The sequence below is a fragment of the Panthera uncia genome, assembly GCF_023721935.1.
Source record: "Panthera uncia isolate 11264 chromosome A1 unlocalized genomic scaffold, Puncia_PCG_1.0 HiC_scaffold_17, whole genome shotgun sequence".
In the NCBI taxonomy this organism is placed as follows: Eukaryota; Metazoa; Chordata; class Mammalia; order Carnivora; family Felidae; genus Panthera; species Panthera uncia.
The window spans coordinates 104,686,247-104,702,496 of record NW_026057577.1 but is presented as its reverse complement, the minus strand read 5'-3'; the positions used below and the strand labels follow the sequence as shown (position 1 = coordinate 104,702,496).

Sequence of the window (16,250 nt, the reverse complement as noted above, 5' to 3'; positions counted from 1 at the left end):
AGGCTCCTATTCTCTTGGAGGTAAATTTTAGAGAGAGACAGATAACAATCATGTAAACAAGCTAATAGTTATGTATGTAAGACAAAGTCACATAGTAATAAATGCTATGAATAAAACAAAACAGTAATGGGATAGAAACTGACTAGGATGGAGGGTCTGTTTTAAACTTTTTTTTAATGTTTACTTATTTTTGAGAGAGAAAGCACAAGCAGGAGAGGGGCAGAGAGAGAGGAAGACAGAATCCCAAGCAGGCTCTGCACTGTCAGCACAAAGCCCAACATGGGGCTCAAACCCATGAACTGCGAGATTATGAGCCGAGCCAAAGTCGGATGCTCACCCTCCTGAGCCACCCAGGCAAGAGGGTGGGTTTAAATACCATAGTCTGGGAAGGCCTCTCCAAGGAAGTGACCCTTGAGCACAGATCTGAATGTTGAGAGAGAACCATCTCCATTTGGAGATCCAGGGATCTTCATTGCTTTACAAAAAAACAGCAATTATAGAAATGTGGTGTGTCCAAAGGAAAGAGAGGTGCTGTCTTACTGAGAGAAGAGTAGACAATGAACTTGGCAGTCCATGATAAGGGATCAGAATTCCTGGTAAGTGTAAATGGGCATGAATGAAAGGCCAGAATGAATGATGTCGGTATGGCAGAAAGTACTAAATATTCTTGCTGGTTTTGTCATATCCTAAGCCATAGTTTATGTGTACTAAACTATGCACAACTGTACACAAACTATACACAAACTACTAAACTATACGCAAAAACATACCAGACAATCTCTTTGATTTGGATTATAAGGGTTATAGTTTGGAAAGAAATGAGTTGGAGTTTGATTTTGCCATTGTGCATGAAGGGAATGTTTGCCAAGTGTATTGACCTAGAGTACCAGGGAGAAACTGACTAATTAAATCTCTTAAGAGAACTAGTTTTGAAGTCTTCCCAGCATTTTAGAATATCCAGTTCCAACAATCAAGTGGTTTGTTAATTTTTGGTTCTTCTGTTCCTTAAAACAGCTTCCCTGTTCAACAGCCTAGCTAAGACTTTGTTATTCAAATTTAAGTTATAGAATGAACTTGGAAGAAATAAAACTGCACCAGAGCCATCGCAGAAGATTCTTTTTTCCCCAAGTACCTCTACAATGGGGAAAGGTATGGCCGATGTGTAGCCACTATGAGGGATGCAGCTGGTCACGCCGCACCGAGCCACACGTTTGTAGCCATGGCCGCTTTGTCACATCCACCAGCCAACTCTGCATGAGGCCTTTTCTGCCATAGGTTGTCAGTTGTGAATTTTCTGTTGCATCTTATAACTAGAAGGTTGCGCTTCAGTCCATGCCTGCCTGAGATGTGCCCCCTTAGTGTCCAAAACTGAGCCTGCTTGATAGAAGCAGGGTGGAGAGGGTAGATCACAGGAGCAGCAAGCCTGAGAGACAGAAACCTGGGTGGACTGAGAACTTGATGCCTGCCTCAAGACCATTGAGATTTGTTATGCGTTTTAATGCTTTTGCCCTAATTAGCTGTGCTATTTTAAGCAAGTCAAGTAAGCTCTTTGGGCCTTCCTCAGTTTCCAATCAACGCATTGCAAGGTTGGCATGAAAGCAATTGTTTTCAAATGAGCTTCCAGCAGCAGGCCTCAATTTTCCAAAGAAATCTCACTAGAAATTCTGGTATCTTAAGGAGCTACACAGTCTTATTCACAGTCAGGTTCCAAATTTCCAGAACCCCTGAGATGCCTCTTTAGACCCCTTAGAAATCCTGATCCAGAGGTCTGGGCTGGGGGCCGAGGATCTGCCATTTGAACAAACTTCTGAGGTGATTTTTATTCAGACGTCTTGGGAATCATACTTGGGAAAACTCTGCCCTAAGAATCTCTGAAATATGCTCTGAAAACCAAGGAAAGTGGTTATCTGCAAGCTCTCTTCCCACTCTGACATCCTATGAATATATTGGTACATAATAAAACTGGGTGGGACATTTCTTCTGAAGACAGAAGAGGAAAGGGTTTAAATCAGAGGTCAAAAATGGACAACTTGGAGATATTTTTTGTTCTGTCTACACAGTATTTTACTTTTTTTTTTTTTTTTTTTTTTGGTGTTTATTTTGCGAGAGAAAGAGAGAGCATGAGCAGGGGAGGAGCAGAGACAGACAGGGAGAGAGAGAGAATCCCAAGAAGGCTACATGCTGTCAGTGCATGCCCTGATGTGGGGCTTGACCCCACAAACTGTGAGATCATGACCTGAGCCTAAATCAAGAGTTGGATGCTTAACCGTCTAAGTAACCAGGCACCCTCACAGTATTTTAAAAAATCAAATTGTGTTTCTATTTTAAAACTCTCAATTTATGAGTTCTTTTTAAAAAGACAGAAAATGCTGCAATACTGAACCCTCATCCCCATGTGCCCTATGTTGACTGGAGCTAAAGCACAACTGTCCTCTGAAGACAGAATTTGACCCTCAGTTCTCTACAGTCTGTCCTAGTCCCCATTCCAGCACATCTCACCCACTCCATTCATTTACATGATGTGTAACATTTCAGTTTGCATCCCCTGCAACTTTTAGTAGTAACATTTGAGTTAGCTATAACAAAGGGCTGAGCTTGAAAGTTCTTCATCACTAGAAAGACCGGGAAATCTCCGTTGTTTAGAAATACAGCTCAGGTGGCTTGCTATTATACTTCCTGAAGGTAGGGACTTGAACCTTAATGTCAAGGAAATTGCAATTTCTAGATGTACATTTGGTTGCTGTTTGTGAACTGTAGCTGTACTGCACTCCCCGTTTCTTGTAGGTGTGCTGATGTGGGAAGTCTTCAGTGAAGGCAAAATCCCGTATGAAAACAGAAGCAACTCAGAGGTGGTGGAAGATATCTCTACTGGATTTCGCTTATACAAGCCCCGGCTGGCCTCCTCAAATATCTACCAGATCATGAATCATTGCTGGAAAGAGGTCAGTAAAGGAAGCGGTTTCCCCCTGCCTCACCATCAACAACGTTAGGGTCTGTCACATTCTCTAGAGAAAGGGAGCCTCTTAGAGGATAAGAAGCAGGTAAAGCTGAAGTAGAGTAGCAAGAAAGTGGGTTGGAGTGTCTACTAACTAAAGAGGTTGCCCATCCCTCAAAGAGCTGGCAGTGACCTGAAATATTATTTGATCTGCAGTATAATTTCACAAGCCAAAACACTGTTAGAGAGGAAGAGGGGGTCAGACCTGTGCCAATATGCCAATTTTCCGAGAAAAGACGTCCATGACATCATAAAACCATCAAGTACACATGAAGTTAGCTCGTAAATTGGTGAGCAGAAGTTCACATGTGCTGTGCAAATATTAAAATGACTTAATTAGGGGGCCCCTGGGTGACTCAGTTGGTTGAGTGTCCGACTTCAACTCAGGTTATGATCTCGTGGTCCATGAGTTCAAGCCCCACGTGGGCTCGTTGCTGTCAGCACAGACCCCACTTCAGGTCCTCTGCCCCCCTCTCTCTACCCCTCCCCCACTTGTGCTCTCTCTCTCCCTCTCTCAAAAATAAATAAAACATGTAAAATAAAATAAAATAAAGTGACTTAATTCAAGTTCATTTTATTTGTTCAACAATTTAGACTGAAAAACCAATTACTCTGCACCCTCCCAGATGCCTCAGTTATCCCATGCTTGGGTTGCAGGCTATATCTTAAGCCACATCAGCATGAGTCTTAGATGTCCTTTGGATGAGTTAGAAAGTTTTAAAGTTCAATGACAATTAAAAGCTGCTGAACAAAGAATTAACACAAATTCAGATTGTTGAAGGGTAATAAGGTGGAATTAAGAAAGACAAACAATGAAGACATAAAGAAAGGCGCAAAACAAATTCAGTCCAACTTCACGAGAATTAAATGCTGTCATAATTATGATAGCTGAAATTTACTTAGCACTTCTTTCTTTTTTTTAACTCTTTTATTGATTTTTAAGCTAATAGACTTTATTGTTTAGAAGTTTTCGATTTACAGGAAAAAATGAGCAAATAGTACAGAGAGTTCCCATATACCTCCCCCCTCCATTAGTAACATTTTGCATTAGTGTGGTACATTTGTTACGATGAATCAACCACTATTTATACATTAACTAAAGATCATGGTTTGCATTAAGATTCATTCTTTGTGCTGTACAGTTCTAGGAGTTTTGACAAATATACAATATTATATATCTACCATTATAGTATCATACAGAATAGTTTCACTGCCTTCAAATCCACTGGCCTTTCATCTATTTATCCATTCCTTTCTTCTGTCCAAACCCTTGGCAACTATTGATCTTACTGACCAAGTTTCACCTTTCCCAGAATGTCATATAGTTGAAGTCATATAATGTGTAGCCTTTTCAGACTGGTTTCATTCACTTAGCAATATGCATTTGTTGATTATTCCATGTCTTTTCTTGGCTTGATAGCTCACTTCCTTTTGTCACTGAATAATATTCCATTGGATGGATGTACCACAGTTTGGCTATCCATTCACCTATTGAAGGATATCTTGATTGCTTGCAGTTTGGGCAATTGTGAATAAAGCTACTATAAATATCTGTGTGCAGGTTTTTGTATGAACATAAATTTTCAGCTCCATTGGGTAACTATCTAGGAGTATAATCGCTGGATCATATGATACCACTACATTTAGCCTTGTAAGAAACTGCCAGACTCTCTTCCAAAGTGGTTGTACCATTGTGAAATCCCACCAGCAATGAGAATTCCTTTTGTTCCATATCCTCACCAGGATTTAATATTATCAGGTGTTTTTGATTTTAACCATTCTAATAGCTATATAGTGGTATATCATTGTTTCGGTTTGCAGTTTCCTGATGATATACGATGTTGAGCATCTTTTCACATGCTTCTTTGCCATCTGTATCTCTTCTTTAATGAGATGTCTGTTGACATCTTTTGTCCATTTTTAAAATTTTTTTAATGTTTATTAATTTTTGAGAGACAGAGCATGAGCAGGGGAGGAGCAGAGAGAGAGGGAGACACAGAATGTGAAGCAGGCTCCAGGCTCTGAGCTGTCAGCACAGAGCCCAATGCGGGGCTCGAACTCACAAGCTGTGAGATCATGAGAGTGGAAGTCGGACGTTTAACTGACTAAGACACCCAGGTGCCCCAATGGTGCATTTTTAATACATGATTTTATTTAATTCTCACAACAGTCTTAAGAGATAGATACTATTATTATCCCCCTTTTACAGACAACAAAACTGAAGTTCAAACAAATTAAGTAACTTGCTCAATGTCACACAGCTAATGAAAGGAACAGTTTAGATTCAAAAGCAGGCCATATGATTCCTGAATACCTGCTGTTAACAACTGAGACACGATAGCTTCAAATACAATAAATATGGAAACACATTTGAAAATCAGCACATTTTCAAATTCACATTTGAATTCTGGTTTGCTTTGGAATTAACTATGACACACAAGTACAATTAACTATGACACACAACTCACAGAGTTCTTTTTTTTTCCCCTTCTAGAAACCAGAAGACCGGCCACCTTTCTGCAGACTCTTGAGTCAACTGGCTGAAATTGCAGAATCAGGACTTTAGCAGAGACTCAGCGCCAGGCCACGGGCTGCAGATCCTGAATGGGGGAAGCAGATTCTCCATTCATAGAGCATTAAAAGCTGCCACCAGCCCAGGACTCCCCAGAGGCAGCCGGCCTGTGGCGCCAGTCACTGAGCTGCCGCGGAGGCAGCACCCTGGCAGGGGCTGGCACCCAGCCGCAGGCAGGAGGCTCAGCCGCTGAACTGGGAGTGAAGCCAGAGCAGCCGCGATGTCTCTACCCTCCTTCCAGCCTCTTGTGTGTGGTGCACGAACCTCAATCTGACAGCTTTCAGGCAACGTTTCTTGCACTTCTTAGAGAAAAGGAGAGATGGGGTAGGACTGTGGATTATTATTTTTGTTATTATTTCAAACATGAAATATAAAGTTTATGGTCAAGGGTTTATGAGATCTAAAGCTTATGGTCAAGGGATTTTTACTTGACCTGACAACACAGAATCCCAGGATACGGGGCAAGATAAATGAGGAATAGGACTCTTTTTCAAGGAGAACCGGCGAACTAATTAAGGTCAGGAGGTGTAAACTCAGCCGCTGTGATGTCGTCAGCCGCAGCTTCCTGCCGTAGAGGGTGATGGAACTAATGCTCACATCTGAGGCCGGATAATCTAGAAGCAGCTTAATGCATGTTACTCATCCAGCACAGTGCCACTTTCCTCCTTGAAGGGACACAATGGACTGGGGTGAACGATTTCTATCTCATGGCTGGGGCTGGCATCTGGACAGAAAGAGGGCATCAAACGATGGAGAACCAAATGGTACAGAGAAAGGCCTTGGGCTGTTAGTACTCCAACACCCACCTTTAGTACCAAGCTGGGCAGGTCACTGTGCCTTCCCTTCTGCACAGAATGCTTCTGCAGGCATCTTGGGAGAAGATATTTCTTCTGAACCCTGACTCCCACTGAGGACTCCACCACCAATTTTTCTGGCCTCTAGGATTAGTCCCCTCTGCACTGTTCCACCCTCATCAGCAGAGGGCAGCATTGTGTCGGGCAGTGTGGTCTTGCAGAGAAATCCAAGCTTGTTTAGGCCCTAGAGGTTTGCAACTTCAAGGTTGAGGCTTCACGCCTCCTGAAAGTCTCTGAGAGGAACGAGGGGGTCTATTCTTGCTCAAACCATCTGGATAGAAACAGGCACTGAGTAGGGTGCTTTCAAGGCGCACAAGGCAGCCTACTGTTGATTGAGCACTGAAATCTGCACAGTGAACATGTACTGAGCTACAAGCCTTATCTGCAGAATTTCATTTCATCCTGAGTTCACACCAACCCCATGAGAAACTATTCTTATTCCCATTTTACAGATAATCGAACTGAGGCTTTAAAAAGCCAATACACCTCCCCAAAGTGACAGAGCTAGGAAGTGTAGAGGCTACATCTGTCTGACACCAGTGCAGTTTCTTTATTTCTATTCAGCACTGTCTCCTACTGATGATGAAAGGGGTTGCAGAGAAGGAGATAAATATAGCTGGGGGAAAGACCTAGAAAGCCATTAAAGAAGTCAACACAGAATGATGTTTCTCCCACGTAGACCACTATGGTTGGCCATGTAAACCTCCAAGTTGGAATAGGATCTTCTTTTTCCTCATCTGTAGCTTCACCTTTGTTAGAATTAATGACTTTGGAGTTGCTCAATTAATTAACCCTTTGATTCACCCACCCCTCCAGAGTCATGTTGCAGGAAGCCATTTATAGATGAGCTTCAAAACAGCTTTGAAAGATCCTCCTGCGGGTATATAAATGCTTCCTTTAATCATCATCTCAACTTTGAGTCAGCTGCACTCTTCTTGGACATTTTGTGTTCACTGATGTAAGAGAGAGTTCGTTTTCCTACAGCATTCAGATGAAACTTGTAGAGAGATTATTGGGTAGTGTAGTCATTCACTCTTCTGTGTGATATTTTGACCAGCTAGAGATGCAGATGCATAGCTTTTAACTGTAACTATTGGTTTTTTTTTTAATTTTTTTATGTTTATTTTTGAGAGAGAGACAGAGTGTGAGCAGGGAAGGGGCAGAAAGAGAAGGAGATGCAGAATCTGAAGCAGGCTTCAGGCTCTGAGCTGTCAGCACAGAGCCCGATGTGGGGCTCGAACTCATGGACTGTGAGATCGTGACCTGAGCCAAAGTCGGACACTCAACCGACTGAGCCACCCAGGCGCCCCTCAACTATAATTATTGTGAAACTGGTTGCCTCAAGATAAAACTCTATCATTCAGAAGATGACCTTACTCAACATATCCAAAATCATCTCTGTTTACTTTTTGGCCTTTTGTACATTCTCTTGTGGAACCCTTAATTAGAGATGATTTCTGGAACATCCAGCCTAGAAGGAAAACATCAAAATTGACTGATTTCTGTGGTCTGGTTTCAAAAATTACCCCTTGCATGGTATTATCTTGTTCACGCTCAGATTTGCTGGGGCCTTAACTGAACATTTGTCAATAGTTCACTCCCCAGTGTCCTATCCTGCAAAAGGGGCTTCCTGTCTGTTTCTCTTTTCCCCTCTCACAGGTTGAAAATTGTACCATGTGTTCACAAAAAATTCCCTTATACAAGGTTTTGGTTCTAGACGCATTTTATAGATTTTGCATTTTGTACCTTTTGAGACTATTTATATTTAGATGTATTGAATATTTATTAGTGTACAGTCCCTGCTAGTATCCATGATAAAAATGTTACAAATATCTCTAACCATTTATAAAGCACACATAGTTGAAGGTTGGGTCTAGCAAATAAAGCTATATGTTTTAATAAATACAGTATATATGGCCTGGGTTCCATTTGCCCAAATGTCAAACAACCACAAATTTTCCTCAAATAAAAACGATTACATGGCTGTATGTTCCACAAGCAAGTAAAGACTATATATCATTCAACATTTGATATAAATATCAAAGGCTTCTTGTGTTCCTATCATATACTCTACCGAGAGCTACAGAAACAAAGATGACAAAGGCAGTCTTTGGTTTTCAGAAACTTCAGGTACAGTTAAGAAGGCAGACATATAAACAAGTAAAATCATCCAGCAATTAGAGCAACAACAGAAATATGGTCTAAGAGGAGAGGAGAGGAGAAAAAAAGTTATGGAATCTATCAGGGGAAGGGTGACCTCAGGAAAACTTCCTGGAACCTTGCTACTCAAAGTGTGGTCCCTAGACCAGCAATAGCAGCAAGACCAACTGGTGACAAGTGTGAATTCTCTGGCTTCACCCCGAAACTCACTGAACGAGAATCTGCATTTTCACAAAATCCACAGGTGCTCCTAAGCACATTAAAGTTTGAGACATACCGTCATAGAGGATGTAATGTCCGACTCAGTTTGGAGGATGAATTATGTTTTTTTCTAGCAAGCAAGTGGGCAGAAGCAAGAGAGATAGTTAACAGGTAGAACAATAAAGGAAATAGAATGTATGAGGAAGCTATTATCAGCTTATCCTTGCTGGAGTGGAAGCTGTGGGTATGGCCACGAGGTGTTGGCAAGGGTGAGGATGATTAAGGGGGGAGGCAAATTGAAACTGAATCTGTAAATCTAGATAAGGACCATATTTGAAAAGACAAGAAATGTTGGAACTCTACCTATAGATAGAAAAGATGTCAGCGTGCAAAGAGAGAAGGTCAAATTTCTGTTTAAAAATATATTCTGGCAGCAACACAGTGAGTTTATTTGAGAGAGGTAAAGCCGATAGAAGAGAAGCCAATATGAAGATGAATTTCGCCGTGTTCCAAGAACCAGATTATTGTTCATACCCATTCGCTGTCATCTGCTGTGTGGGTGACACGGAGAAATTGTAATTCGGAGTTCTTCAGTCACAGTTGGACAGCAATGAATAGCTTAGCTATTCCCCTGCCTCTTAAAGTCCCAGCGAAAAACAGGCTGGCTTATGTTTTTGGTGTGTTGAGCTCCCCTGTTGACCAAATGCCCATGTCCACTGCAGGAGCTGGTTCACACACCAGAGGACCACTGGGCACAAGTGAAAAAGCCTGCAACTTCTACTCAGACCTTTGTGGGACTCACCTTTGGGCTTGACTCCCACCAGGAAATGACCCAGATAGCAAACTCCTAAAGCGACTGGATGAACAGATCTGCTTCTCAGCGTATTTATCCTGTAGACCCTATTCTCCCTGGAGTCTCCCACCACAAAAGTCCACTGCCTTGAGGAAGAGGCAGAACGTAACCCATTCAGCAAGATGGGCTGTGTGTATTTGTGTGTGTGTCTTCAATGACTGTGAGATTCTCTACAAGTCATGACGTGTAGTAGGCTTATGGGATCACAGAATCACACAGTGACTATTAGAAGGAGTTTTAGAGATCATTTACTTACTTTATAAATAATAGTTCCCATTCACCTGACATTGCTTGGCACTGTGTCAGGTGTATAAGATGAATATGATATCTTATCGGTTAGAGACCAAACACTTCACACTCAAATTAAGATAATTCAAGGAGGACTTATTTACAAAAGGATTATGTAGAACAGTGTGGGTCAAGTTTAGGAGAACCACAGGGTAGTACAGAGGAAAATAACAGCCAAGGAGCAGTTATCACCTTAAGGCCTGAAGAGACAGGAGGGAGAGTAGTCATTTGAATGTGACAGCAGAGAGTCACTTGGAGAAGGTTGCCTTGAGAGGAGAGGACCTTTAGTAAGGAAGCCCGAGGCAACATCACAAGGAGAAAACAGGGGAATAAATACAATGGCCCTACTCTCCTCCCTTACCCCATCAACTGCTGGGGTTACTTGTTGGCCAAACCCAACTGAAAGACAGAGGAGGAGGAAAGTGTAGCAGGGTCATCCGTAGAGGTAAGTCCCCAAGGGAAAGAGCAGGGTGCAAAGAGTGGAGTGGATTTGGAGAAGGAGAAGATATCTAGTATGGACACCAGCCTTCCTATAAGAAGCCCTTCGGCTACTAAAAAAGTCCAACACGTAAACAAACACAGTTGATGTTTATTACTTGCAGATTCTATACTTGCAAATTTGCCTACTCACTGAAATTTATTTGTAACTCCCAAACCAGTCCTTCCATAGCCGTCCATGGCATGCCCATGCCAGAGCATCAAAAAATGTGAGTTGCCCTCTGTGCATATTCCCAGCCCAGGTCAAACAAGGTAGTGCTCTGCCTTCTCATTTCAGCTCTCACACAGTAAACAAGTATCCTTTTCAAGGCTTAGTGCCATGTTTGCACTTGTGTACTTTTTGTTGGTCATTTTGCTGGTTAAAATGGCCCTCGAGCAAAGAGCTGAAATGTTTGTAGTGTTCCTAAGAGCAAGAAGGCTGTGACATCCCTTTCAAAGAAAATACGTGTGTTGGATAAGTTTCATTCAGTCATGAGTTTTAATGCTGTTGACTGTGACTTTAACGTTAATGAATCCACAAAGTATATTAAATAAGGTGCTTTCTAACAAACATGCATAACGTGAGGTTATGTATAGATCAGTTGATGAAAATATTGTGACCAGAAGCTCACAAGAACCTAACCCCATTATTCCTCTAGGAGCCATGGTTCAGTATTCATTCATTCGGTGCCCACAGCAACTTTATGAAACATAAGTACCAAATAATGAGCATCAACTCTGATTGCAAAGGGTTGTTGTGGGCTAACCAATGGAGCAGTGGTCACAATACAGTGAAAACCCTTCAGGGATCAAGGAGGGCTTCACAGAGGAGGTGATATTTGAGCTGTCTTGAAGGGTAAATAGGAGCTCCTAAGGGAGAGGATCTGGAAGAACATTTCAGGAAGAAAAGCCCGAATAAAACAAAAAAATATATCTTATTCCACCTTCTTCCCTTGCATTACTTTTAAATTAGGACTGGGAACCTTGAGGACAAGGTTAGTAGGTGCTAGCCACGGTCAGAGGAGAATCAGTTGAAAAGGTTGAGTGGATTGTGATTTTCTCACCATCCAGGATCACCTCTACCCATACTATCTACATGCATCTACAGCTATGAAGACATTTCTGGCCCCTTTCCATTTTCTCAGATTGATTTTGAGGACAAGTGTCTGTAAGCTGAGACAAACTATGCAAACATTCATTTGTGTTTCTCTTTTGTATATTTCACAGCAGTTTCCCATCTAAGATAATGTTTGCTCTCTCAGCAGCTTTGGGATAGAAGCAGGAGTACAAGGGTCTTACCAGACAGAAAAGGAAAGTGATACCCAGAGAGCATGCCTGAGGTTGTAGACTTACTTAACAAAGGTGAGGTTAGAACACAGATCTTATTCCAAGTCCTACATTCTTCCTAGAGATCACACCAAAATTCAAACCACATTAATAATCATGATAATAATATAAGCTTCCATTCTTGACCACTTATGATGACTATGCTTAGCATGTTACATTTATTATTTCATTTAATCTTCTAAGAACCCAAGGGATAGGTACAATGACGATTGTTTCAATTTTACAGATGAGAACAAGGCTTAGTAAATTAGGGAAGCCATTCACGGTCACACAATTAGTGAGTGACAGAATGGGGGCTTGAAGCCAGACCTGTCTGTCCCCAAATTCCATGTTCCCAACCATTCTGTGGGGCTGATTATAGGGCCACCTATGCTAACTTCTGAGAACACAGCAGCACTGACCCCATTGTGCCTTTGGCTATACTGCTGCATTTCAAATCCTGTTCAGTGTATGCTCAGCCCCTCCTTATCAGCTCTTATCTAAAATTATTATAAACAGAATTTGTGTAAGTAAAAATGAAATGTTCTTTGCTATGAAGTTATGTGTGAAAGATCTGACCTTCAAGGGAACCAGTTCCATAGAAGTTGTGAGAAATGAGCAAAGTAAGAGAAAGACAGCGTGATGAGGGGACATGTGTTTCCAAATGGACCAAGATGGAGTCACAATCTTTCAGCAACAAAACAGTCCTCAATATTTCGTTTATAAAGTAACAGGGCTACTTCTTAGGATTTCATGAGGATGAAATTAGCCCATCCATATATAGTACTTAGCACAGAGGCTGGCCCCAAATAAACATTTAACAAATGTTAGTTTAAAACATATCTTTAAAATATAAGATAACAGAGAGGGAAGCAAACCATAAGAGATTCTGAAATATAGAGAACAAACTGAGGGTTGCTGGAGGGGTGTTGGGTGGGAGGATAGACTAGATGGGCGATGGGCATTAAGGAGGACACTTGTTGGGATGAGCACTGGGTATTATATGTAAGTGATAGATCACTAAATTCTACTCCTGAAATAATTATTACATTATATGTTAACTAACTTGGATTTAAATTTAAAAAATATTTAAAAAATAAGCATAAAACATCTATTTTAACAAACTATTCCAGATTCAAAGAAGGAAATAGGCAACCCAGTGTCCTGTGGAAAGACCTGAGTCTGGGTCCAGCTGACCTTGGGCAACCCTTCCCCTTTCTGGGCCCCAGTTCTTTCATCTGTAAAATGAGGCAATTTTGAGCAAGTGCTCAGGTTTTATCTAATGGACAACATAAACTGCATAATTGACCATTAAGTTTTTCTTTTCCTGCTAACTACCCAAATGTTAACTACAAGCACCAAGTGGGTGAGCCTACTCTGTGTAGCAGTCCCATGGCAGTTAAAGACTTTTTTTTTTGTATTATTCACAGTTTCTCTCCACCTCATATTCCTTTCCTACATAAAATAGTATTTCTGTTTTCTGTCTCCAGAACCAATTCTTATGCCCATTCCAAATACCCCACTATTGGTTTCTGTGAAGCAATTTTAAATGGAGACCTAGATGTCCTAAGTGACCTGAGACTTTTCTAAAAACAAGGCAAGGTTGCCACACTTGGAACCACATTGTGTGGGCCCCAGCTTGCAGGTGGCAATGCAATTCTCATCTGATAGCTTCAACCCACTCATTGCTGATGGTGCAGCCAGGGATTGAACGTGAGGCATATCTGAAGGTAGTAGACAGAAGGCTATGCATGTCACTGGCAACATATGAGCTATGAGTTCACTTTTGATTATTCATTCAACTCATTTTTATTGAACTCCTATTAAGGACGAATCTCTGAGAATGTGATGAGAGGCAAGAAAGACACATCCCTTCTCTTAGATTTTATGCTCTAATAATGCTAGGCAACGACGTCAGCAATCACAACACAGCACGACAAGGGGTGTGATAGAGGAAGCCAAGGGGGCTCTGGGAGCATAGATGACTAACCCTAGCCTAACCCAGACACGGAGGGAGCTAGAAGAAACAGACAGGTAAGTGGACACCAGAGGGATGCACAGAAGTTAGGCAGCAAACTAGGGGAAAGTGCGGAAGCGGGAGGGAAAGGAGGGTAGTAAGCAAAGGATCATTCTAAGCAAAAAGCCCAACTTGCACAAAGGCCAAACTCAAGAGAGAATACAGCAGATTAGGGAAACTAAAAGATTGCTTTTGGCTAAAACCAAAGAGAGCTTGCTCACAGCAGAGGAGACTGGAGAGGCAGACGCCAGATGGAATACCCTTTGTGGGCCTTGCTAAGGAGTTTGGGCTCCATGCTGAGGACAATGAGAAGCTAGTGAGGTGCTGTAAGCATGGCAGGGGCATGTCCTTTGTTTTAACTCATGTAATTTTCTACATGTAGAAGGCTCTTGGAATGAATCCACCTTACCTCACTGTCTGGAGGGGGAAACAAGTGCAGTGACTTGTCTAGGATCATTTACTTGCAAAGCTGGGACCAAAAGACAAGCCTCTAGATTGCCAACACAATGCTTTCAACAAGACCATATTGCTTCCCCTTATAAGCAAATGAAATTCAGGGGGCCAGGGAATTATTTTTGCCTAGGATCCAACCAAATATATATCTAATAGTCTTTTTGTTTCTTTTAAACAACTTGATCTTAGAAGGTGAAAAGACAAGGAAGGAACAACAGGGAGAAATACATCTTCCAGAAATCTACGACATCCAACAAAACATGCCCTTTAGAGTGAAAATTAAATCTCTCTTGTTTTTTTAATTCTTTTTTTAAATGTTTATTTATTTTTGAGAGAGAGAGAGAGAGAGAGAGAGAGAACGAGCAGGGGAGAGGCAGAAAAAGAGGGAGACAGAATCCGAAGCAGGCTCCAGGCTCTGAGCTGTCAGCACAGAGTCTGATGCAGGGCTAGAACTCCCCAACCACGAGATCATGCCCTGAGCCAAAGTCAGCCACTTAACCAACTGAGCCACCCAGATGCCCCCAATTTCTCTTGTTAAGTATTTGTAATCACTGACACTCAAAATCCTAAGGATCACAGTGGAAGATGAAAAATTACAGAAAAAAGAAGGGAAGAAAGAAAGAAACAAAGAAAAAGAAAGAAAGGGAAAGAAAGAAAGAGAAAGAAAGAAAGAAAGAAAGAAAGAAAGAAAGAGAAAGAAAGAAAGAAAGAAAGAGAAAGAAAGAAAGAAACTTTGGTGTTTAAAGCCATCCTCCACAAACACCTCCACAAGCTTTCTCACAGGGACAGAAATGTATGTGTGTACATATATATAAGTCATCCTTTCTGAAATAGCAATTTAAATTCGAATGAGTGATGTAACATCAAACCATAAAGGATCATGAATTCTGAGTGCTTGGGAAATAAGAAATGGTGTGAGATCAGTGAGGGTGTAGATCCCCAAGTTCTTTGCCAGAGACTCTGTGGCTCCTCTATAAATAGCCCCTAATAGGAATAGCTGAGTAATTAAGTATACATTTGTGGGCCATAGACAAACTTTTGAGAAAGCTTCCCTTGTGACAAGTACTTTATCCTTTACATTTTAAAATGTTTCAAATGCTTTCAAGTGTTTACCTTGTGAGGTAGGAAGGGCAATTATTATCCCTCACATTATAGATATGGTGGCTTCTCAAGAACAGAGTGTTGAAGTGACTTGAGTAGGGGGTCTCCAGGTTGGATCTGAAGCCCCACCAGACTGCTGCTAGGGTGAGGACCATTTCTTTGGGCAGCCTTAAATGGCAGATAAGCCTTGAAGAGAAAGGTGCCCGTCCTCTCAGGTCCTTCCTGGCAAAGCCAGGTGACTTCCTGTCACCATGTATTTTCCTTTTTGTCCATTAGGCAATTCTTCTTCAATGAAGTTGAGGCAGGTCCCTGCTTAAGAGATGGCAGCTTCAGGGATTGGCTCCAAGCGACTGAGAAGATACTCCTGAGCAGAGGAGCACTGGTGACCAGACTCAACTGGTGGAAGTTCCCTCTCCCCAAACCCCTGGTTTATCTTCCATCACTTCGCCCTGTTTCTTTCCTTCACAGAACTTCTTCTAGCTGTAACTGGACGTTAGCTAGGTTAATTTATGCCCTATCTATCCAGGTAGATAACAAGCTCCAAAAGGGTAGTACACCAGTGCGTACTCAGCTCCTGGCACGAGGCTCGGAACAAAATAGGTGCTCAATAAATATTAGGTAGATAAATGAGCACTTAGAAATAACGTGAGATCGATGAGATCGCAATGGATCCCAAAGCTTCCGTCCTCCCACTGCTGCAGGTGTGGCTCTCCGGCACGCGGGATCTGGGGGCAAGTCCTCCCTTCCTTCTCCATCCTGAGGGCAAGGCGGCTGGCTGTCCTGGGGCCGGCGCCGGGGTGCAGGTCTGGGATGCGCCCGCCGCGTTGAGGGGCGCACCGAGCGCCCCTCGCCGCAGCCATTTCCTGCTCTTTGTGTGACAGCGGCGGCGGCGAAGGGGCTGGCACCCCGGGCGGGGGAGGAGCCGCGAAGGGCGCGGGGGCGGGGCCGAGGGC

General features: G+C 42.2%; 1 protein-coding gene across 1 annotated transcript in view; it reads left to right on the top strand.

The window, feature by feature from the left end:
• The window catches only part of ITK (IL2 inducible T cell kinase), a 58,071-nt gene extending 51,797 nt beyond the window's left edge, over positions 1-6,274 (top strand). The window contains exons 16-17 of the mRNA XM_049647902.1: positions 2,785-2,942; positions 5,490-6,274. Coding sequence (XP_049503859.1) covers positions 2,785-2,942; positions 5,490-5,561 — 230 coding nt within the window. The 3' untranslated portion in view covers positions 5,562-6,274. The remainder of the gene's footprint in view (positions 1-2,784; positions 2,943-5,489) is intronic.
• The last annotated feature ends 9,976 nt before the right edge of the window (positions 6,275-16,250 follow it).